The 25,599-nt window shown below is 39.4% G+C and overlaps 1 protein-coding gene across 1 annotated transcript in view; it reads left to right on the forward strand.

The window, feature by feature from the left end:
- The window catches only part of Bend4 (BEN domain containing 4), a 28,820-nt gene extending 9,692 nt beyond the window's left edge, over window positions 1–19,128 (forward strand). The window contains exons 3-5 of the mRNA XM_026385201.1: window positions 11,341–11,432; window positions 16,230–16,470; window positions 18,911–19,128. Of these exons, the coding sequence (XP_026240986.1) occupies window positions 11,341–11,432; window positions 16,230–16,470; window positions 18,911–19,128 (551 nt within the window). The remainder of the gene's footprint in view (window positions 1–11,340; window positions 11,433–16,229; window positions 16,471–18,910) is intronic.
- The last annotated feature ends 6,471 nt before the right edge of the window (window positions 19,129–25,599 follow it).

Here is a 25,599-nt window from a genome sequence, read left to right on the forward strand (position 1 = left end):
GATTTTGTTCAGAACATTTTGGAGTTAGATTAAGTGAAGTAGTCTTGGGGAGGAGAAGCTGTAGTGAAGTTAATTCATTTTTTTTTTGCATTTGAGCTGTGGATTAGATGCAGAGAGGTGCCATTTTCCCAAGTCAGGAAGGTACTGGCTGCAGGAGATCGCTGGGTAGAACCAGAACCAGAGCACTGCTCATTTCCCCAAATCAGGGAGATAGGGTTGCAGCTAACACACTGGGGATTCTACAACTCTAAGTCCTGGGAATTGTGGTCCACTCACTAAGGGTTTACCTCAGTAGGATATTTTCAGATCTACTCCCACTCCTCTTTCATTGGAGGAGAAAAATAGCATCCTGGGGATCATCCTGCTGTAGAAACTGACACCAGCCATTCAGAACCACAAGCAATGGAGCCCAGCTTCTGAAGAACTCTTCTCTCTATTGGCTCTGCATTTTTAGGGGGGAAAAAATCTATTATTTTTAGGGACCCATTTGAAGAAAAGTGCAGTAAGAGGCTGGTTTTGCACATGCTAAGAGTATTTTGTCAAGCAGTAACACCCCTATATAACTTGGAGGGGTTTTCCCTAGGCAGTGTCCCTGCTTCCCAGTGGACATAGTAGGCCCCTATTGTCCTAGAGGCCACTACGTTTCCATGGATGGACTTGTAACTTTCCTCAAGAATCTACCTATAGGTTGCCCTTCTCGGACTATTCCCTGAAGACCTTAAAAGAGCATGCTACAGGGATACTGCCACATCGAAGTTCATAGCAGCACAATTCACAATAGCTAGACTGTGGAACCCACCCAGATGCCCTTCAATAGATGAATGGATAAAAAAAATGTGGCATTTCTACACCATGGCATATTACGCAGCACTAAAAAATGACAAAATCATGGAATTTGCAGGGAAATGGATGGCACTAGAGCAGATTATGCTTAGTGAAGCTAGCCAATCCCTAAAAACAAATACCAAATGTCTTCTTTGATATAGTGAGAGCAACTATGAACAGAGCAGGGAGGAAGAGCAGGAAGAAAAGATCAACATTAAACAGAGACATGAGATGGGAGGGAAAGGGAGAGAAAAGGGAAATTGCATGGAAATGAAGGGAGACCCTCATTGCTATACAAAATTACATATAAGAGGTTGTGAGGGGAATGGGAAAATAAACAAGGAGAGAAATGAATTACAGTAGATGGGGTAGAGAGAGAAGATGGGAGGGGAGGGGAGGGGGGATAGTAGGGGATAGGAAAGGTAACAGAATATAACAATTACTAATAGGGCATTATGTAAAATTGTGGATGTATAACCGACGTGATTCTGCAATCTGCATTTGGGGTAAAATTGGGAGTTCATAACCCACTTCAATCTAATGTATGAAATATGATATGTCAAGAGCTTTGTAATGTTGTGAACAACCAATAAAAAAAAAAAAAAATCTACCTATAGGGCAATCAACTTTTTTCTAACCAGACTGGATGGATGTATATAAAAGAAGGCAGCACTCAGTGGTTAGCAGAGGGAATCGGTTGGGAGTGAAGTGAGAGTACATGCTGCAGGCAGAGTCCAGGGAGCTTCCTTGATTTCATTTCTGCTTCTCCAGAGGAGTACTGTTGAGCAACTGCAATAGCCCTCCAAAAGAAAGAGTTCCCCAAAATAATAAAGCCTTCATACCTGGAGCAGTTCTTGAAGTAAATTAAGAGAAATGAGCTTATCATCTAAGAAATGATTTCACTTAAGCAGCTATACAATGGGAAAAGGAAGGTCTTGAGACCTTACCAAAAACAGGCTGGCGAGAGGTATATTTTTGGCACTACCCAAGAGGCCAGTGTTGAGTATTATTTGTGAATTTTCAGTATAGTCTTACTGATGATCAATTCCATGAAAACCAGCGGCTTCTGGGAGGTGCTGTCTTAGTTTTCAGAGTTAGTTTCACTCTGTTACTCCAAGGAAATGGCAGTGGTGCTTTTTCCTTGTATTAATTAATTAGATCACCACGATAGAAATTACAAAGTCAGTTAAAACGTGAAATTGTTTGAAAATAGGTTGAAAAAAAAAAACGTCAGTAATCCCAACTACTCAGAAGGATGAGGCAGGAAAGTTTGAGGCCAGACTGGGCAACTTAGTAAGTCCCTGACTGAAAGTCAAGTAAAAAGAGCTGGGTTGTAGCTAGAGGTAGAGTTGTGCCTAGAATGTGCAAGGCTCTGGGTTAATTTCCTAATACTGCAAAAAAAAAAAAAGCTTCGAAAGGAAAAAGTATTTGGATCAGAATATGAAGTGCTAAGAGATTTTTTTTAAGAAGAAAATGATGGGTGGAATTTTTCAATGGATTAAAGTTTCAGGTTAGGGTAGCCTAAATGTGTTACGAGCACATATAAAGGAGAATGGCTATAAAATACCATATTTCATCAATCTAAGACACCACTGAGTATAAGACAGCAGTGTTTATGTTCTACTAAGAAAGAAGGAAAACAATGCAAATCATAATTATACATTATAATTGTTTTTTAACATGAAGTTGGTAATATTAAAATAAGAAAAACTGTGTCTTAGAATCATAAAATGTGGTAATTAAATTACCTTGAAATTTTCCAAGTGCCAAATATAGGGAAGATAAATTTATTTATTTTTAAAATTTATTGTATATATTTAAGCTATATCACATGAGGTTATGGAATTTATGTAGATAATTAAAACCTTACTATAGTGAAGTTAATATCCACCATCTCACACAGTTAACCATTTTTTTGTTTTTATGGCAAAAACAATAAAGGTCTTCTCATTTAGCCTGAATCCAAAATACAGTATAATTTTAATTACTTTCGCCTTCATATTGTACATTAGATCTCTAGACTTGTTCATCCTATGTATCTGCTACTTTGTTACATTTGACCTATTTCTCCCCCCTCCCCAGATCCCCAGTAACTACTTTCCTCTCTATCAGCACATCTGTGTGGTTTTTTATATTCTATATATGAAATCACACAACGTTTTTCTCTGCCTGGCTTCTTTCACTTAGCATAATGTCTTCCAGGCTCATCCATATTGTAGAAAATGGCAAGACCTCATTCTCTTTTAGGGCTGAACAGTATTTCATTCTATATATATGCCACCATTTCTCTACCCATTGCTGCTGCAGAAATGTGTTGTTCCTCTGTCTTGGCTACTGTAAATGATGCTGCAGTGAACACAGACAGTGCAGATGCCTTTATGATGTGGTAGTTTCATTGCCTTTGGATATGCCTAGAAGAGGAATTGTTGGGAAATATGATAGTTCTGTTTAATTTCTTTGGAAATCTCCCTTCTGTTTTCCTTAATGTCTGACCATATAGTCCCACCAAGAGTTATATGAGTGTTCCCTTTTGTCCACATCTTTGCTAACATGTTATCTTTGACTTTATGATAATAGTCATTGTGATCAGTTTGAAGTGGCATGTCATAGTAGTTTTGATTTTCATTTCTCTGATGATTAGTGGTGTTGGGCACCTTTTTATTTAGCTGTTGGCCGTGTTTATATACTTGTAGAAATATGTATTCAAGTCTTGTCCATTTTTTAAATCGGGTTATTTGATTTTCTACTATTAAGTTGTATGGATTCTTCATAAATTGAGGATACTAACCCTTGATCATATACATGGTTTACAAATATTTTTCCTAGTCTGTAGGCTTGTGTTTCATTTTGTTGGTTGTTTTCTTTGCTGTGTTGAAGCTTTTTAGTTTGAGATCCTGTCTGTTTAATTTTGGTTTTGTGGCTGGGCTTTCATTGTGATATCCAAAAAGTCAGTGTCAAGGCCAGTGTCCAGGAGCTTTTCCTCTGTGTTCTTTTCTAGGAGTTTTATAGCTTCTAGTCTGATATTTAGGTCTTTTATGTGTTTTTAGTTGATTTTAAGATATGGGTCTAATTTCACTCTTTGCATGTGGCAGTTGTTTTTCCAGCACCCTTTATTAAAGAATGTTGTTGTTCTTTACATAATAACTTCTACTTTGTCTTTTGGTTTTTTTCTTTAGATGTAGATGGACACAATATTTTTATTTTACTTATTTTTTTAATGTGGTGCTGAGGATCGAACCCAGTGCCTCACGCATGCAAGGCAAGTGCTCAATCACTGAGCTACAACCCATGAGTAAATAAATAAACCCTATGAGTTTATTCTCATAACTCCATGAGCCTGTAGCAAATAATATCATCCCCATTCTGTAGACAATGTTGAGACCCAGACAGGTGAAATCAGTTGCAGACCTAGGATTATTATCCAAGGTTTCTGACTCCAAATCTACCATTGAATGGATCCTTGTGTTCTATAAAAGTTTGTGAACAGTGAATTAGCATTATTCCTAAGGGAAGTACAAAGTATGTTACAGAGAGCCCCTGCTCACAGTATTTTCCACTAGTCATTACATACCTTGTTTATGGGTGTGTTTGTTCAAAGAGACCTTATTTGCTGTTTGTATTTGGTTGGTTGACATTGAACTCCACTGGCCTGTAGAATCCCACACCACTATAACCCAGGCCTGAGTGCAACTTGTCCAACACACCTGCCTCCATAAGGCACTAGACACCTGCTTGTGCTTAGGAACACTAGACACCACTTGAGCACTAAGTTAAAGGCCACTTAGGCAGTAAAATCACTAATGAAAACACAGCACGAAAACAGATGACAGCAAGGACACTTGTCTACAGATGAGAACTGAAACAAGAAGACAGAGACCACCACAGTGGTCAATTTCAGTTGGACCTGTGCATGTCAGGTGACTCAAACTTCCCTGTGCGTTGCCCATGTCTGTGAGTGACTGCAGAAGCACCAGGGATATTGATGTGGATATTAACAAGTAAGCACATTTGCAGACACAGAGTCCATGATTTGGCAAATAATTTAACCATTCTGAGACTCACATTCCCCCTCCATGAGATACTACAGAGATGTTGAAAAAAACAGATTAAATAAGTAGCAAGTGAGTGCCTGCTAGGTGTTCCAGTGAGCACTCGATAAATTTCAACTCTAAGAAAAAAGAGAGAAGGTATCTGTTCCTTGCTTGGCAATACAGAGAACTTAAGTACTCTTCCTAAATTAATGAACAGTGTTCTTAACTTGTAAAGATGTCACCCTTCAGTTCATTACCCAGGTTAGGAGCCTCAGATCCACCATGACTCATCTCTCTCTCCCACTTTTTGTCATTCCCCAAGCCTCTGAATTCTACTCTCACGTACTCACCAGTTTGAACCCTCCTGCCTCTTCCCACTGCCTTTATCTGAGCAAATCTCATAATTCAAAGGGTCACTCAACTTCTCTCCCAGACTCCAGTCACTCCCCTCAAATTGCCCCAGGTCATCAATTGCCAAAGAGCCCCTAGTCTGTGGAGTAAAATCCAGCCCCATCATTGTGGCACACAAGGCCCTTGACTACCTTGCTGTCTTCCTGTCCTGTATTGAAAACTCCACCTTCACCTCAGTGCCCACTATCCGCCAGTGTTCTGATCCCCCTGGACAGTTTGTGATTCTCTGAGAAGTCAGACAGTTGTATGCCTCTTGTCTTCCTTTTACTCCTGCTATCCCTTCCAACCCAGGAACATATTGCCGTCTTCCCCCTTGAGAAACTCCTGCACATCCTTCAATACAGGTGACACTTCTTCTCCATAACAGACCTTTCCCCATATCCCAAGCACAACTAACCAATTTCCATAGTACATCATGCATTTTTCTGTTAAAACCATTTTCAAGGAAAGTGTTTACTCTATGTGTCTGTTGCCTAATGAGATAGGAAGAGAGGTCCTTTAAGGCCCTGAAGACAGAACAAAGTCAGAGTTGTCTTTGTGTTCCCAATTCCTGGCCCACTGTCAGGCATGTTGTGGCAGCTACACAATTGAATTAAGTGGAAATAAGGCATTGTCATTATCAAAAATATAACCATTCATCTGTAGACTAATACCTAGAGCTGATTATTTATTTCTAAATAGTTCCATTCAGGAGCTTAGCTTTATAGAGACTGTGAATAGAACACTTAAAAAATGATTAAGCACACAGGTGGCCATGGTTGTCAAAGGACAGTAAGAAATTTCAGTCTCCCTGTAAAATTGTGTGTGGTACATTTTAAAAAGTTTTTAAATCTCTAAAAACAATTGTCTAGCAAGGTAGACTAAATAGTGCTTGAGGAATAATAAACTGATCAAGATTTTAATGTAGTCATCTGCAATGAGAATTAGAACTAGAGCCCTGCACACCCTTAATATGGGCAAAACCGCCCAAGCACAGTGGTGTACACCTGTAATCCTAGTGGCTCAGGATGCTCAGGCAGGAGGAATGCGTGTTCAGAAGCCAGCCTCAGCAACTTAGCAAGGCACTAAGCAACTCAGTGACCCTGTCTCTAAATAAAATGCAAAAAAGGGCTCTCCCACTTCTCATCATTCCCCAAGTTGGGTTAAATGCCCTAAGTTCAAATTCCAGTACCAAAAATAAATAAATAAATAACAACAACAACAACAGAAGGCAAAACCAGAATTAGAGTGGTTTCCCTTAGAAGAACCTTACTGCACAGCTGCTTAGATAGCCCAGCAGCCAAGACAGCATGGTCAACAGCTAAGTGGCTTCTGTGAAGAATTCACTAGACTCCTACTCTTAAAATCATCGTAGCTTATACTAGGCAGTACTTCCTGGTACTGCTTTGCATGTATTATTTCAACTAATTGGCAGTAGATATTCCAGTTTTACAAGTGAGATGACAGACTCAGATCAAGCAACTGTCCCAGGATCACGTAGTTAGTTTGTAAGTGTCAGCGTTAGTACATTTAAAAAACAGGACCCAACAGTTACTTGAGGAGTAATTCTCAAGACTTTTTGCCAGGTATCTATCATATTATCTTAGGATGTCTTAAAAACCCCCATTCTGTGTGGGATTTAACTCCTCTTTCCTAACCATGATAAGCATCCACATAGACTAGGGAGTCTTCCTTTTTGTTGTTGATGCAAAGGAGCTTCCTATTTTCTCTGTCTGATACGCATTTTAAAGTGTTGTTGCATGGAGGGGAAAAACTTAAAAACATGCATGTCAGGAGAGGTGCATTTTGGGTTCCTTTACAACATTTTTTCCTTTTAATACATATTTTTGGTTTGGGTTTCTCATTTACTTTCTAGTAGGTTGCAGAATGAAAAAGTGAATGGGTGAAATCTGCCCAATGGATCTGAAGTCGTGTTTGCATGAAAGGCAGTTAGGAGTGACTGTCTCTGGGGGCATAATCTGCTCCTTGAGGACCCTGTTGATGATCTTTTCAAGCTGTAAACACTGACCTGGCTCTCTTCCATTGGAGACCAGGGGTATTACGTGGTGGTCTGAACTGCAAGGAATCACGCATGACACCCTGTATCCTTATTCCCTATGAGCCCCGAATATAGACTTAGAAATTCCACTGCAGTCCACAAACTGTAGGTGAATAAGACAAAGGGACAAGAGAACAGGAGATTTTCCACAACTCCCTTTCAGTGTCCTGTGCTTCTTCTAGGCAGGCAGCATGGTGAAGCTGTGGGTCAGGGTATGTTTTACCTCTACTTTAATAAACAGAGTTCATTTATGTTTCAAATACAGTTTATACTCACCTCTGTTTTCCAAATTGATTGATTTTGAGGTATCCCCCTCAACCCCACAGAAAACATTGCACTTGATTCTATGGCCTTCCTGTTAAAATCCAGGCAATTATCCAGAGTCCTCAGCCAAGAAGAATACTCCCCTTTCTTAATGGGAGTGCACTCTGGCCCTGGACTGGAGGGGCCGAGGTGCATCTGCCTTGCAGGATCACTGATGGGGAGGAAGGACATCAGGGGAAAGCCTGGAAGAAGGGAATCACTCAGCATGCCCAAAGCAGTGGCTGTTTCAGTTGGTTAAACAGTCCACTAGTAGGAGTTTTGTCCTGTCTTCCTGCCCTAAATCGGGCCCCCTGTAGCTAGCCAGCAGATGCACATACAATTCCATTTTCTTCTAGCTTGGATAAATCAGCTGGCCTTGGTGATGGCTAGCTTAGCACTGCTGCCTAAATGTTGGGTGTGTGAAAAGCAGGGAGAGTTGGCCTCTTAGCTCTGCCAGGGCTTTGTATTCCCCATGGAAGGTAATAGATGCAAGGAAGGAGACATGACAGTCATAGAGGTGTTTTCCAGACTTCTAAATTAATTCTTTACCATACAGGTTAAGTATCTCTTATTTGAAATGCTTGGGATTACAACTTCCCACATTCTGGAGTTCTGCTAATTTGGGGATATTTGCATATACATAATAAGATATCCTTAGAAGGATATCTTAGTCTAAGCACAACGTCAATTAATGTTTCATATACACCTCATACAGGTAGCGTGAAGGTGATTTTATACAAACTTTTCAGTGTGCCTGCATTTTTACTGCAGCCCATCACACAAAATCAGGTGTGAAATTTTCTCCTTGTAATGTCATGTTGGCCCTCAAAAAGTTTCAGATTTGGGGGCATTTTTGGATTTTTAAATTAGATATGCTCAACCTGTACTGGTACTAGTTTTTATAAGGATGACAAAGGAGAAAGGAATAACAACTACCATAATCCCACAACTAAAATATAAATCATTGCTAATTATTTTTTTAAATAATTTTTTTTTAGTTGTAGGTGGACACAATACCTTTATTTTATTTATTTATATGTGGTACTGAGGATCAAACCCGGTACCTCACATATGCTAGGCGAGCACTCTACCACTGAGCCACAACCCCAGCCCCTCATTGTAAATTATTATTATTATTAGCACTTTGGCTTATTTCTTTCCTATCTCTTTGCTATACATATAATTATTTTTAACATGGTTGAAGTCATACTGAATATTCCATTTTATATGCCGCCTCGTAAGCATTTTTTGTGCTTCATTTAAAAGTTTTTTCATAATCTTAATGACTGTAAAATATGAGTAAGGAATCAAAGGAAGTTCATTCAAATCCTAATTACATTTACAAAATTTTGGTAAAACTTCCGAGCTGAATCCAAGGTCATTCCTTGCACCTGTCACTTGGTGAGGCAGTCATATGTACTGTTGCATTTTATCCTTATCATAAACTGTGAAGAAAAAAGTGCTGCTTTGGATCCTCATATGCAGCCCCGTCTAGAAGAGGCTCAAACATCATAAAAATTAAATGATGTTCTAAAGACCAGATAAATTACCCAGGTGCACACACCTGTAATCCTCTAAGCAGCTTGGGTGGCTGAGGCAGAAGGATGGTAAGTTCCAGAACAGCCACAGCAACTTAGCAAAATCTTGTCTACAATTAAAAAGGAGTGGGGATGTGGCTCGTTGGTAAAGTGCCCCTGGGTTCAGTCCCCAGCACCAAAAGATTTTAAAAATAAATAAACAAAGAGGCCACACAATGAGTAAAAACCCCAGAACTAAAATACAGCCCTGTCTCCTGCCTCTGTTAGTTTCTCAATTCTGCTTTATTTTTTTTTCCCAGTAATTAATGTCCAAAGCCAAAAGAGGTATCCTTCTCACTATGGCATCTGTAAAGTGGATTGGGCTTTCACAGGCTGAAATCAGGAGTTGACAGGTTTTATTAAACTGTGGTGTAGTAATAGGCCTACTTCAAACTGACACCACCGTGGCTACTTTGGTTGACCTCTGGCTGTGCAGCAAATGCTACTTCAATTTGAAGAATATATTCGGAGAGCTATTCGTGATGGCCATAAAACAGGTCTGTAAGGATGGTTATTAAAGAAAATAATTCGGGGGCAAGAAGAAAGATTTCTTAACCTACTTCTACTTCTTGTCATTTAAATTCTTCAAAAGGCTGTTGATATAATTTTTAGTTTGTTATGTGATGTCACCTGAAAACCCAAAGCCATTAGCAGGGGATAAAAATGATAACTTCTGTCTGCTATCTGAAGAAAAAAAAAAAGTGAGAAAAAGAAAGTGAAGAAAGCTCTGTGGTGATACTTTAAAACTGGGGCTTAGGTTAAATATTTATTATTTTCTTTAATGTGACAAAAACATCTTAGGAAAACACAGCTAAGAAAGATAGTGGCAACAATTCATATAAATTAGATTCTTAACTAAGCTACCAAGACCTTTGAAAGCAATTAGTCAAAATTCCTGAAAGAGTGCTAATGTAAATCTTCAGATGTAGGCATTATTTATGTAATGGAACAAAAAAGTCATGTTCTATTGGGTTAATATCTATTCAGTTTTACTGTAATTATTAAATGAATATATAAGACAAAGTCTCAAAAAAAATAGTGTAATAGTCAATGAAACACATACCAAGTCTGAATTGGACCAAATCAATGGACCTTGTTAAAACCAGAGAAAGGGATGCATTCAGTAAGAACTATGTGTCAGGTGTTGGGAATCAAATCTCGATTGAATAGGATTCCTGTTTGTTAATAAACTAGATTGATTCTGTCATTAAAAATGAACTTCTTCAACTGGGCACAGTGGCACATGCCTGTAATTCCAGCAGCTCAGGAGGATCACAAGTTCAAAACCAGCCTCAGCAAATTTGCAAGGCCCTGTCTCCAAAAAAAGAAAGAAAGAACATATCTGTTTATTATTATAGTGAAATACCCAAAGCTGAGTAACTTAGAAGTTTATTAGCTCAGTTTGGGATGCTACAGGCTAAAACACTAAGGTGCTGGCTCTGGCAAGGGTCCTGGCTGCATCATTCTGTGCAGATAGCATCATGGTGGGAGGAGGTGTGAGAAGGAGATCATATGGTGGGGCAGGAAGCTAGGGCTTGAGGAGGGCTGGGGCAGACTTGATCTTTTAGAACTACCCTTCTCTCAGGAACTAACTCAGGGACCCACTGTTCCTTCACAGGGCATTGCCTGTTGACTCAGAAGCCTTGCACTGTGCTCCACCTCTTAAGAAGTCCCACCATCTCCCAGCATTGACACTGCAGAGACCAATCTTCAGCTTATGAACCTTAGAGGGAAAAACTGCATTTAAACCATAGCAATGAGTATTATATCATTATCAGCCAGAGAAATATTAGCTTTCAGTGCTTTAATTTTAAAAGTGCCATCAGGTGCTTATACCAAAAGTAAAGTCAGAATTCACATCTCTTCTTTGAGTTATTCATGATTGTTATTGTTGACCCAGATTTGCATTGGAGTAAGTTGGACTTGAAAGATCTCAAATTGTGCTGATCCTAAAAATTGTCCCCAAACTGTAGCATCTGTTCTGTATTTACTAACTGAAATAACTGCGGATGTCAAATGAAAGGAGATTCTATTTCCTTTAGAAAACAGATCCTTTTTTTTAGAAGTTCACATCAACAGTGTTTTTAGACCTCAAGAGTTTATTTTCATGTTGAGGGCTAGCTAATGTGTAACTGTTGCCTTTCCTTCCTCCCAGTGCCCTGCCAGACCGTTTTAGATTACCTGAAGACGGTACTGCAGCACCATAACCAACTCCTGATGCCACAGCCAGCCGACCAGCCCACCGAGGTAGGTCTTGGGGGGTCCAAAGATAAGTAAGTTCTGTGTGGAATTTCCTTAAGATGAAGCCTTTTGATAACTGGTCTATGCCAGAATAGATTGGCTAGCCAGGTAACATATCTGACTAAAGTTGATGATCTGTTGTCTGCATGTATGTGTTCTGTGGGGAAGGGGAAGGCATGTGTTTCACTCATAAAGATTCAGCTCTGCACTCTGAGAGGGGAAAGAAAGAAGAAATATCACAGGCAGTTCCACCTTTCCTTTGGCACAGCAAGGGCCTGCAGTGGGAGACGCCCACCTTTCGCACCCTCAGGCAGAGTTGGTGTTCCATAATGCCTTTCATGATGGAGGTCTCCCACCTGACATTCTCTGGAGTTCAGGTGGGCTATTTTCCTGACCTAGGGCTCCTGAACATGAGCCACTTTTTCTCCTCAGTTCAGTAGAAGAAACAACAGTCTCTCCATGTGTAGGAGAAACGGTCCGTTTTGAAGGTAATGGTATGTCAGTTTAGACATGGTCCATCTTTACAAGGTATTGAAGGCTTGGTGGTGAATATATGTTCTTTTCCTTCCAAGGCTTAAGAACACTATCAAACACACTCAAGTCTTGTCTACCCTAAAAAAGCCTCCCTTTACTTCCCCCTTCCTTCCTCAATTGATATTCTTTCTTTTTCCTTCCATTGCAGTATGCTCTCACATCACCCTCTGACAGTGCTTTCCTGCCACACCATGACACGTCTTGCTCCTTGAGCTTGGAGCCCAGGTCTTATCCCCAGTAGTATCCCCGGTATCTGTCCTAGAAGGTCTTCAGTTCATGTTTGCTGAATGATGACCTCCCTTTTTTAATGAATTAAACACTTGAAGACTGGTCCCTGTTCACCGTCCCTACTCTCCTAGTTCCCATCTGCTCTCCACCCTGTAATCTCACTCTACTTCACTACCCCCTGGAATGTTTTCAGGTACCTTTGCTGGTTACCCCCCCCTGGGACCTTCTTGTAGCCCTTATCTCTTTTCTTCTTGGCCTTAGCATTGGTACTTTCTCTGGATTCCCCACCCTTTTCTTACTGCACTCTCAAGAGTTTTCCATCCATTGTTCCCCAGAGTTTCATTCTTCATCTTCTCTTGCTCTTCTCTGTTCATTTCTGTTCCAGTGGGTATGAAGTTCCAGTGGGTATGGAGAGCCCCAGTCCCCACAGCTCAACCTTATGCCACTGTCTACTGCACCACTTGGAGTGCCCACACACCCCTGAGCCTCATCACCCTCACTCTGAACACACATGCTCATGTTTTCTCTTCAGTAACAGTCCCACCAAACCCAGGTAGGAGTTTCTGACAACGTCCCTGGCTGTCCCCTCCTTCCTCCTGGCATGCGCTGATTCTACAGCCATGTGAATTGCCTATCTTCTTTCTGAGCTGCACTTAGCACTTTACACCTGGAGTATTAGAATAGATTTTTCATCTCTATCTTCTAAATTGATCCAAACTAAATGTTACTTGCTTAGAATCCTTTCATTACTCAGACTAATAATAAAGTCTACATTTCGTACTTGACACTTTTGTCATTTAAATGTAAACAGAGATGAAAAGCCACTTCTTAGAGGAAGCTCTCCCCGACTGCCCTTCCTGTTTTATGCTCACGTAGCATTGTTCACAGGTGTAATGCAGAACTCCACACCTTACTTAATATACACCTGTGTCTTCTGTTTGGCTATGAGCCTGCAAAGACTCTAATTTAGGGTTATTTATCTTAGTTTTATCAAAGTGACTCAACAATAGGTCAACGTTTATAACCTGTTGGTGGCTAATTGAAGAGGCTAGAGAATCAGAATTCCATAAAAATGTAAAAAACAGAGGAAAAAATATCTGCATTTCCGTTGGATAGGACTATTTAAACTTTTATTACCCATCATCATCATTATTACTATCCTATTTTTATTGTCATTTCAAGCACATGAGCATTTTCTCATTTTTATTATTTGTCACATTTTATTTCTATTAACTATGCCACAACAGGATTATAACTCTCATCCATAACCCACAGGGCATTCTGAGTTGTGTTTTGGGCTGTAAATTACATATTCTCTTTCTTTTCCTTTTTCTTGATGAAAATTACCTCTAAATGGTATTTCTACATTTTATGAGACAATATTTTATGTAGAGCTTCTGCATTTTGGAAGGGTTCTGAGCTCTTCTATAAGTGGATTTTTAAAAGGATTTGAAAAAGTAGCTTTCTTGGATTGCCAGCTTCCAAACCACAGCCTCCCATCTTGAAATAGACTGGCTTTAGGGGTACAGCATGGCATCATGTCCCCAAGTTCAAGAACCTACCCCTTTGTATCCTGGGACCTTGGTAAAATAGCCATAATCCTACCTTGCAGGTGAGCTCCACACACCTGAGGGAAAACATTTTTTAATATAGTGTTAAATAAACAATCTCCTTTTCCAAAATGGACAAGTATATATACAGGGACCTTAAGTACGGTAACATTTTAAATTAATAGACCCTTGTATATCTGTTGCTCTCCTTAAATTTCTTTTAACTTTGCCAATTTATGTTCATCAGCTCTTTTCAAGTGTCTCAGTACCACAGTGGTTAAAAAAAGGTAGGCACTCTTTCCTGTAGCTGCCCTTAGTGTCCACCTTGTGCCAGCCACAGTAGTAAGCATTATACTACATCAGTCGTGGGACATGTTTATTATACCTGTGTGACAGGTGCTGTTCTCCACCCTGGGAGTAGGATATTGTGTAAAATGATAAAAATCCTTGATTCTCAAGAGCTCTTCATCTGGTAGGACATTGGTGGAAGCCTCACTATATACACCAGCAAGCTTGGAGTAGTATCCCTACTCTGACAGAAAGGAGCTGAGTTTGGAGAAGTTAGTTACCTGCCCAAGGGTGAACCCAGAGTCCAGCTTTGCAGTTGGACTGACACTGCTGCAGGGGAGGAGAAAGGAGGCCAGCATGCCTAGGGCTTGGGGCAAGCACCTCAGGCTGGTCATCAGTTGCTCAATAAATGGTGACAGTTATTAATAAAGTTTTTCCACAAAGGTGCTTTTGACACCAGGAATGATTCTGGCCAGCCAGCCTGGATTTCACTCATCCCCGCTCCTGGCTGCCCTGAGGGCTGAGGGGGTCAACTGGATAGAGCCCTGATAAGCCCTTCTCTCTCAGTGCATGAAAAGCAGTGAGATTTTTTTCCCTGTTTGCTCTCTTCTCCCAGCCATATTCTGTTATCTGTGCAAGATACCACCTTTTTACTTAGGAATCATCTTACCTCCATCTCTCATAACCTAGTCACTGGATTGGTTGCCTGGTGCTCTTGATTCTACATCTCATTCCCTCTTCTGTAACTGCACTACTCCAGAGTACTTATATCTCACTTCCCATTTCCCAAGCTATAAAACGTTAGTTTCTGCCTGTCTTCTGATCAGTCACCTCTTACACACTATGTCCCCCTCATTGTACAAAGAACCAAGGATTGGTATATGCTCCCAAATGCTCACTTCATAAACACATTATAATACAGTTTCTTGTATTTTACAGATGGAGAAACTTTTGTTCCAACAAGGTTGAGTACTTTGCTCACATTAATCTAAGACCAAAAAAAAAAAAACAAGAATCATCTTAAATCCAGCTTGTCTCTAAATCCATACCACAAACTGCAGCCTCAACTGCTTCCCTTAAGAAGGGAAATCAAGTCACACTATATAGCTTTCTGGAAAAACTGAAGTGATGAGTTTCCATGTGCACAGTTTACTGACAGTTTCCTAGCCAGCTCTGGCTGCCTTTTTCTGTTGACTTCTCTACCACTTACCTTTCTCAATGCTTAACTAAGCAGAGCACTTTTTGAAATAAAACCTTGTCAGACCCAAACGGTGCCAAATTTATAACCTGTAGTAAATTTGCAGAGTTGTAAAACTGAATGAGTTTTCCCTTCTTTATTTTGTACACCTTAATTACTGGGGAAAGAGTACATTAAAACTGAGATCATGGGTTAATTAATTTGTCCTGGACTGTAGAATTTTATGGACAGCCAGAACTAAAGTAATGGTTGTGTAGGTGCAATTGACTAAACATGGCTTATAAATGTTACAGAAATTCCCATAATTAGTCCCACTGCAGCTATTTAGCCTGGGAATTTTATAGCAGACATAAATTATGAAGGTGAAAAGTAAGAAAAATTTTGAGTTGACATAGTGGCATTTGTAGAAGCTATAATTTGAGGAAACCTGTTTTGCATTATTGTTAATGATTTTTTTTTCCAGTTTCCACAGTTCCCCTTTTTAAAAAATCACTTTTTTAAATGTTGTTTCCACTGTAACACAATGGCTATCAGGTGTTAGGTGCTTTAAACACGGGTAATATCTGATTAATTTAGACCACCAGCACCATTTCTAAAAGTACTTAACTGCCAACCAGAGGATGAAGGGACCTGTTTGATCACACTCTTCAAAGTCATTTTTTGCATATTTTAATAGATTGAAAAGGAAAGTTACAGGTTATATTTAAATAGTGTTCCCTGTCATTGGATCTTGACACATTTTAACCTACCTGTTAAAATGCGAGTTATAAATAGCTCCTCTTTCAAAGGTGTTCATTATACCTCATTGGCTCTTGTTATAGAAAATGCAAATGTAATTTGAAAAGTGCCCGTTCTGAGTGTGAGCAATTACTTGTGCTCTTCAGTACCGGTTCATTGTCAGCATAGCCACTTGGTTAAAAAGCAGGTTTGCCTTTGAAATGGAGATCACTTTGGCTTCTGGCTGGCTGGCTCAGTAGGTAATGAGAAAATATTTTGCTTTTCCAGGGAAGCAAGCAGCTGTTGAACAACTATCCCGTCTACATAACGAGCAAACAGTGGGATGAGGCTGTAAATTCTTCAAAGAAAGATGGGAGAAGGCTCCTTCGCTACCTCATCAGATTTGTTTTCACAACCGATGAGCTTAAGTACTCATGCGGCCTTGGGAAAAGGAAAAGGTCAGTGCAGTCAGGAGAGACAGGTCCCGAAAGACGCCCTCTGGATCCAGTTAAAGTCACATGCCTCCGAGGTACTGCATCCTTCCGCTCAGTGTCCACCATCCGTGATCCCATTTCACCGCATTGGCTGTGGCTGCCCCGTACAAGTGTTCAGCCTTACTGTATTTTGATTTCTTTCCACTGAGAAGCATATAGACTTCATGTGGCCCATCTACCTGGTAGTGAGAAGCTCTGTAAAAAATCGTTTGCTTTAGCCTCGTTGTTCTCACTTAATGGTACATAAGCATTGCATAGCACCTCATGTTTCACGCTTTAAATTCAGATTTATTTTTGCTGCCAGAGGAGGCCATTTCTGGCAAAATGGGAGCATAGGGAAATGCACAAAAGAAAGGAAGATGTGGAATATATTTTTTTAAATTTGGTAAAATAGAACTTTGTTTCCACTTCTAGCCTGCCACCCTCTCCTAGCTTTCTTCTCAAGAATACTCAACCCAACTCCTTAAGTTTGTTTAGAATTAATTTTCCTTCATGCCTGCAGGATATCTTACCCAGTAAAACTTTGTTTTGGTTTAAAGTTTCTGTATTAAAAATGCTGCTTAGAGCTGGGCTCAGTGACTCTGGAGGCTGAGGCAGGAGGATGGCAAGTTCAAGACCAGTCTGGGCAACTTAGACCTGTCTCAAAGTTTTAAAAATAAGAAGAGCAGAGAATGTAGCTCAATGGTAGAGTACCCCTGGGTTCAATTCCTAGTACCACAAAAAAAGAAAAAAAAAAATACTAAGTATTCAGATAATACTACCATTTCATTCGTATTAACTGGTGATTATTTTGCAGCTGATCTGCACTATTGAAAGCAGGCAGATGTGAGGAGGAGGAATCAGGATGAGGTACACAGTTGATTTGAAAGATACAAATAAACATCTAGACAAGTAGAAACATAATAGTGCCAACTGAACACTGGCACATCTGAAAAATCCACATTAGAACACTCAAATATTAACCTGTATACTTCAATAGCAGTTTTATTGACTATAAAGTTTTAATACTGGTTTAATCTGGGTAGGGATCAAAAATTTTCCTGATGAAGAAATTATAGTTTTGGGTTTGTTTTTTTTTTTTTTTAGTTACCACTGATAAAGTCTTTGTATATTAGAAAGAATATCCCTATGTTCCCTGCTGAGTGCCACCTTACCGTAAGCACTTCGTTTCTGCAACCATAAGTGGCTAGGCTGAATACGTGGTATTTATTAGCATTTAAGATTCTTAGCCCACGCCAGAGATTTCTCATTCACCATGCATGGCTCCTGGCTATGATCACCCTAGGTGATCTTGTTGATCCTCATGTAAGTGGCCCATGCCTCAGGAAACCATCTGAGAAAAATACCAGTATTAACTGGGTATACTCCAGAGCCTACCTCTCATTGGCCAATCTGAAAATTTTACTTAGACTGACTAGGTGATAGAACTTACTAGGGTTCATTTAGCAAACTAGCCATAGTTTCCCTTATTCCCCAATATCATCAAAAGTGATGGACTTATTCACCAACAGGCAGTATTGAGCTTGGGGGCTCTACTGGGTGCACTCTTTATATATATTCAACAAAGTTGCCCTTAGGCTTACAAAGGAGCCAAGATGAAGGGTGTTACAACTGTATCCCTTTCTAGAAACTTGATTCACATGTTAATAGCAAGTCAGAGAAACAGAGGGATGAAAAGACATCCCAGAGAACCAATGCCATTGCATGAAGAACACTGCTGGTCCATGGTCACACTGATGCTGGCCAGGCTGCCTAGCCAGAGTCCACAGTCTCTAGTACATTTCTCACATGGGGCATAACCCACAGCTTTTATCCAGCCCATAAGTGTAAAATCCATGGGCAAGAAATGGTGATCATGCCAAAGGCAGCTGAGCTATCCCTCCTCCAAGCATGCTGATTATATTCTGGTAACATTAAATATTTAGTTGAGATCATATATTTGCTAGTAAATATGTAGATATTTCAATTTGAGAAGGAAGTGTAGCCCATCTTGCAGCATTTTAAGAATGAAGAAACCTTCTCTGAATTAGTACCCTCCCTCTCATTAAGACCCTGCCATTTTATTGTGCTCAGTCTTTAAACTCTTAGCTGGTTAAAGAATACCATGCTAATGATATTTGCTGTGCTTCTTGATTTAACTTTCTCAAAATATCAGTGTGCTCCGTTACTAACCTGCACCAGGCATGGTGCACACAATGTCTTACTGATCAAATTTACCTTTGTTTTCAACAGCAAATGTTCCTTAGCAAGATGACCTCTCCCTTAGGGGATTTTTACTTGTACATATGAGAAGAAAATTGGTTTGAAATAAGTTGGGTGTAATAAGTGACCTCATCATGGCACTGCATTGGATCTCCCATACAGCTTTTCTGATGGAGCTTCTGTTAATGTTTGAGCAGCCTGTCCTGTTGTCATCTGTCAAAACCTGCTATTGTTTTTTTCTCTCTCTCTTTACTGTTGTGTATATTCCCGCAGAATTCATTAGGATGCACTGCACCTCCAACCCCGATTGGTGGATGCCCTCCGAGGAGCAGATAAACAAAGTGTTCAGCGACGCTGTGGGTCATGCCCGGCAGGGGCGGGCAGTGGGAACTTTCCTGCACAACGGTGGCTCATTTTATGAAGGAATCGATCACCAGGCTTCACAGGATGAAGTCTTCAATAAAAGTTCACAGGATGGATCTGGGGATTAGTGGACAGAATCTTTCCGCTGTAGCAGCTGGTCCTTTCAAGAGCTCCAATTGTGAATGTCCATTTACCATCACCTGAGAGTCCAAAGCATGTTGTTCAGTCATACTTCACACATTCTCAACCTTAAAACTCCCTTGACCACAGTTCCCAAATAGAAATCCATTTTAGGGTTGTTTGGGAAGTATATGGCACCTACAACAGACTTTAGTAATATAAAAAAGAAAGAAACTGTAGTTGATTTTGATTACTGGCTAGACAGTGAGGGTAGAAAGATAGGTGAGCTCCTACTCACCTGTCCGACATCTTCAGGTAAGCTCTGCTTCTTAAGCAGAGGTAGCTTCAAGGAATGGTGAGTTAGTGTTTGCCCATGAGAGAAGGCAAGACATGGGAGTTATTGTGAGGGACAAAGAAAAAGTTTTCTCTTATTTTAATTCAAGTAAATTGTCCATGTTTTCCAAATACTTGAATTCTGAGTTCTCAGCAAAGATATCACATGCTGTCTGTATGTTACAAAAAGTCTATTATTAATAAGAAGCCAGAGAACAGAGGCCATTGGTATAGACAGTGGTTGATTGGAAGTTAACTACTTTTTTGTTGTTTTATAAAGAAAACTTCCACTGTGTTGATCAAAAGGGCACTGTGTGATCTCTGGAGTTTACAAATAGTAGTCATTTTTCATTAAGCCAATCAAGAAACATCCAAAGATTCAAAATCATTTTCAAATGTTTGATATCTTGGTTCATAGATGCATAGGTTCCATAGCATTAAGTCAGGCTTTGTCAACACAATGCCAAAGTAGGGGGTTGAACAGTGATAATTCCATCAATTATTTTGGTCTACTAGACCAAGCTCGTGGTGCAACCTGGGTATTTGCTGTACTGATCAGATGTTCAGGCATTGAGAACACACCTGCCTCAAGGCCATTCTGATAACTATGCAATGGGCTTGTTGATAATTTCTTCAAAATTTGAGAGGTTTTCTGTGCTGTGTTGATCTTTAGGTTTTATCTGTTTCCCATTGTCTTGATGAAAATGTCTCATGCGATCTGTGTGCCACCTTTGCCCCAGGATTCCCCTGCATTCCAGACTCTAGCTCCGTTAACACTGTTCCACTCCAACTCAACTTCTTTTTAATTTATTGAGCTTCATATGTGAAATTAGTGATGTCTTTGGAACCTTTCCTATCAACAAATGCTACAGAGGTGCTAGAATCATTTCCAGAAGGTTAGTTGTTCAGCTTTGGAGGTGAGGAGAAAATTCCTTTAGCAAACAAGTTCAGATTAGTACATTCTTTATTGAACAAAGAACTAAATGGGCAGCATTTATCGAAGGCTGTTAATGTCATCTGTGAACACAGGTTTTGAAAATTGGATGAAAATTTTTAATTCATGAGCATGCTATATTTTGTTAAAGTAAAATCGCAAATTCTTTGCATTCAATAATTAGTATCCAGTGTATGTGAAATCCTAAAAACTAATCTTTCTTTAAAAGTTTGTTTATGGAGATGGTCATTTCTCAGATTTGTTGGACGATTTAGGGAGATCCTCTTGGGTGAATTAGCTCAAGGTTGGAAGTAAAATTATGTAAGCAAATTCAGTGTCTCTTATGGCAACTGTGAGACCAATATCTTTGGCTATTCAAGGATGCAAGGATACTTCTTGTGTTTTTAGAGGTCCAGAAAGTCAGTGTCTTATGAGATTTCTTTGATGACATGAAACCTTGTGCAGAAGAAAAACACCACCATAGCCTCATCTGTTTTTCCGTCTTTTTTCATCCTGGGCTATAGTCATCATTACTGCAAGGTACATTGTCATTTTTCTGTAGCAGCAAAACTTAACCACAGCTTTTAAGAAAAACTTCTCTTACTATTTACCTGTAAATTTGAAGGGTCTGCACATTTCTTCTCATCTGTGCATAGCCCTGCATTGTGCTGTTCTTCCCTGAGGGTGGTGTGCAATCTCATGCAGCCTGCTTGTCAGGGAAAGAACCCACAGAGTGGCTGGAGTTTTTTTCATCACCAAGACAGCTGCTGTGCCAGGCTTGCCACACCACCTTTGTTCCAGAGGCATACCTACTCTCTTCCCTCCCCTGCACCCCATTCCAGGTGAATTATCAGCTGTCTTTTAATATGCTACAAATTCTAGACTGTTCAAACACAGATTGGCTATCTTGCACTTAAGGAAGCTAAGGCCCACAGGGATCACTTAATCAGCATCCCATAGCCACATCTCATGCTTCTCTTGGTGCCAAGACCTGTGATCCCCAGCCTGGAGTCTTGTGTTCCCTCGTCCTCAACACTAAGTCTTGTGCAACACACTTGTTTAGTTTACCGCCTGACCCAGGTGCTACATCAGTTCAAATAATCTGGCCCCTCTCCTTAGCGCGTATCTGTGCTGCCGTTTGAGCTTCACCTGTAGGCTAGTGTGTTACCTGGGTGTGTTAAAGATTCCTACATGGTCACCTCATTGTTAAATCAGATCTTAACAAAGGATGTATTTTTTGGTAAGGGTCAGCAGCCTCTGGCAGTTTAACTCACCACTAAAGATGACATCCCATTATTGCTGTTAGCTTTCCCGTGATCTAGACACTTGGAGGTGTTGCTTGTTTTCTTGATTGATTTGCCACATCTTTGGTAGTTGGACACATTGTTCTTTTGTCAACTTTTCTCCTTGAATCATTTCAGCATTGGTGTAATTGTTAAAACTCTAGGAATGCAGATGTGTTCCATTTCATTGGTGAGAGGTGGTCCCAAGGCTAATCTGACTGCAAAGACCAAATGTGGCAATTTTGTCAATGGCTAGGTGGGTCCAGGGTACAAGCTATCAGAAGAGTCCCTACCTACCAAAAGTGACAGTGTCTTGGCATTTCTTGTGTTTTCCATATTTCTGCTTCTCAAAGTAAACTGAAACCCCAGCATGGTTCCAGCCAGGTTAAGGATAACCCTGGAAAGATCTGTCAGTAACATAGATCAGGAACCTGGGGAGGGGAGCAATATTCTGCAAGCCATTGAACCAAGTCACATTTCTCTCACTTTCTGATGGTGCATTGTTCAGAAATCTCATGGTTGGTTCACCCAAGTGTTAAGTGCTTTTGAGAAAAACTGGAAACATTTCAATTTACTTGAAAGTGTTTTCTCCAGTCCTTAAACCTGGGCAGCCCTTCCCGCTTGGTATTCCTTGTTCCACCACAGCATCAGTAAAAGTGAAGTGGGTGATTGTATATTTTGGAACATTCTTTACCTCTTCATAAGTAATAAAACACATTTATAGAACAGTGTCATCAGGACTATCAGGAGATACATATGTATGTTGTTATAATCTTTAATTTGACCCAGCTACTCTGTGTGGCATCAAGTAATGGTAACTAATGTTGATAAAATGTTTTAAATCCAGTAACTTTCTTGTAACACCTGATATTTATGCAAAATCTAGACAAGAACCCAAACTTTAGAATCTGCTGATTTGTGATTTCTACATTTCCCTGCTGCTTTTAATGACTTGTGCCTCCCTTCTGTTGCTCTCAAAAAATGGATGGAGCATTATATAAAGATGAAGTATACAATGTTTAGAAACACAAACACACATTGCACTCTCTTTTGGATTCTATCATTCAATATGTGCTCTAGACTTAAACCTAATACCCATTGACTACCTCCTCAGTTTATTAGATTTCAATTTTTTAAAGTTTCATTCTTAGATAACACATTTAAATGTATAACGTTTCTCACTCAGTGCTATGTCATTTCATAGTACAGATCTGTGTTAATTTTTGACAGCTCTTATATACAGATTTGTAGAAATGTAATAGAAAAATGATTTTGCACATATGGTGCAAATCTTGCTGGTGTAAGTTTAATGTAGTGACATGTGCCAAAGCTGCTTGGCAAAACATGTCAAATGGAATGCTCAAGTCAGAACTCTAATGTAAATGTGTCTAAACAACAGTATGTATCATTATGTATTTTTGTAAACATAGTGATGGCTTCTTTCAGTCATTTAAGAACTGGATAAAAATAACTGCTTCACTTGAAATAATGGAGGGAAATGTCAACCAGACTATGGCAAAGTTGCTCACATTGTTAGGCAGTGGCATTGGATTTTTCATTTTTTTTTTTTTTTTTTTTTTACAGAAGTGTGAATTGACATCAGACAACATCAAGAAACCCCCCCCCCTGAAAAAAACCTCATTAAGTACTTACCTTCTAAACGTAAATGTTAAAACTTCAGCTGACATGTTAACACATTAGAGATGACTATTACCCTTCACCAGTATATCAAATAGCGGGAAACATTGCAAGGGTTGGACTTCTCTCATCTAATGACTGCCATGGTCAGTTTGATTGTTGAAAGCATTAAATTACTAAATCCCTGCAGTAACAGTGACTAGATTAAGCTTTTCTCATCATCACCCATAGCTGGTTAATACAAGGCTTTGTTTTCATTGAATCACTAGTCCCCAGATTGCAGTGAAAGTGCATGTGCTAGTAGAACCCATTCAAAATCTGTTCATTCTCAGAATAATTGCACTAGTACAAGTGGCCAGATGTGTCTTGGCCATGTTGGAAAACACTTCGGGCCCATTCAAAAATACTATGACTATAATAGTTAACTACAGCTAACTAAGAAATGCAACTATTGTGTTCTGGTTTGCCAGTTGTTTTGATAAGCACTGTAATGCATTCTTTCATACAATCACAGCTACCCCCTGAGGCCATTCCTGTTATCTGTGGATAAGGAAACTGAGTGATCCATCAAGATCCTTGTAGGTTCAGTAAGTGGGATGACCAGTTCAGTTTTCCCCAGTAGTCAAAGCTCAGTTCTCAAAAAACTTATCTACACTTCTAGGTGGATTTTTTTTTTTCACTTAAGCCAGCAAGGAAAAGTTGATATTTGTTTGTGCTTAAATAAGAGCATACAAAACATATCCTCTGAAAACTACCCAGGTTCCTGCATAAAATTTGACCTAACAATCTGTGAATACCAGAAAAGTTTTAATTTAAAAGAAGTGAGTAAATTAAAACTGCTAATTCTTTCACATTTGTCTTATAGTCCTAGTATTAAAATGCGGGTATATAAAAAGGGGAAAAAAATCTAATTTGGTGAAATGACAGTCTTTGGGGGCTCCTAGAAGTGGCACTGGGCATGGGCCAATGTTCCATTGTCTACATTTGTTGTATTTGTAGCCTTAGAGTTAAGTCAGGTGTGGAAGAGTGTTTTAATTTACAATGTCATTGTGAAAGTGGTTGTGAAGATTTTGTAGGTATATACAATAAGTTGATCTTTTCCTATAGTTTTGGCTTTAACATCAATTCGGCTGTGTCTTAAGTTCAAGCATGCCAAGGTCATGAGGGGCCTGGTCGAGCTTAGGAACAGGGCATGCCAGAGGTAGGTCACAGAGCTTTCAAGGTCACTGGTCCAGCCTGACCCTGCCCAGTTTAAGCATTGCCTTTATGCCTCTCTCTAGAATTTCATGTAGCAGCCTAACATTGGGGCCAACTTGCCTTTACTCTATTTTCTATGATGAATACTTGTGGAAAAACTGTGACAAATCCATTGATCCTAATATTTTTATTGTTGGAGTCTTGTGGATTCTCTATGAATAATTTCTATTTGATTGTACTGTGTAGAGTTAATACCCATTAGGGAAATGTTAATAAAACTACAAATGCATAGTGTAATATAGAATAGAAAAGAAAAATTTTTGTGAACAATTTATATAGAAGAGTAAGTTGTTTTTTAAGTGTTAGGCACATTTCTTTTAGGAACTTAAAATGTTATAAGAGTTTTTTAAACATTCAATATTTTTAATTATAAGAGACATTTGTTACTAGAGCCAATTATTTCAGGTGTTCTAATTGGAGTATTGATTTTATTACCTCATATACCTCTAGAATGCCACATGTTCTGTTGGGGATAAAATTGCACAATAAATGTCAAGTCTCTGTTAAGTGTTTTAAATTGATTTTTGCATCTTTCTCTTCAGTTCATTGTGAAACATTTTGGGGTTTTGTTTGTTTTTTGTTTTTGATAGAGAACTTTTCCCCCAGAAGCTTGGGGTTTTAGGCTTGTCTGTAGGTGGCAAAGAAAATAATATATGCTTAATACTCGAATAAAAGATAACTCAGTTATATCAGGGAAGCACGCAAAAATCATCTGAAAATTCATTTAATCCAGTGAATGAAATGAGCAGCCAGTGATGATACAGGAGTGATGTGTTAATTTAAGAGGATTTCCATACAGTATTTTGTACGTTAACATTAAACATATGCTTCCTACTTTCAATACCATTCCATCAGGAAGAAAAAAACACCCTGCAGCTGCTACTCCTGACCTTTAAGAATGAACGAATATTGATTGTTTACAGTATTTGAATAGTGCTTGGAGTATAAAAGCAGAAGGCTGCGCTAAGAAGGTGATAGGATTGTGTCTTTCTACTTTAGTTACTGCATAAAGTATAAGTTTGACTACCAGGGGC

The sequence above is a fragment of the Urocitellus parryii genome, chromosome 10 (assembly GCF_045843805.1).
Source record: "Urocitellus parryii isolate mUroPar1 chromosome 10, mUroPar1.hap1, whole genome shotgun sequence".
NCBI lineage: Eukaryota > Metazoa > Chordata > Mammalia > Rodentia > Sciuridae > Urocitellus > Urocitellus parryii.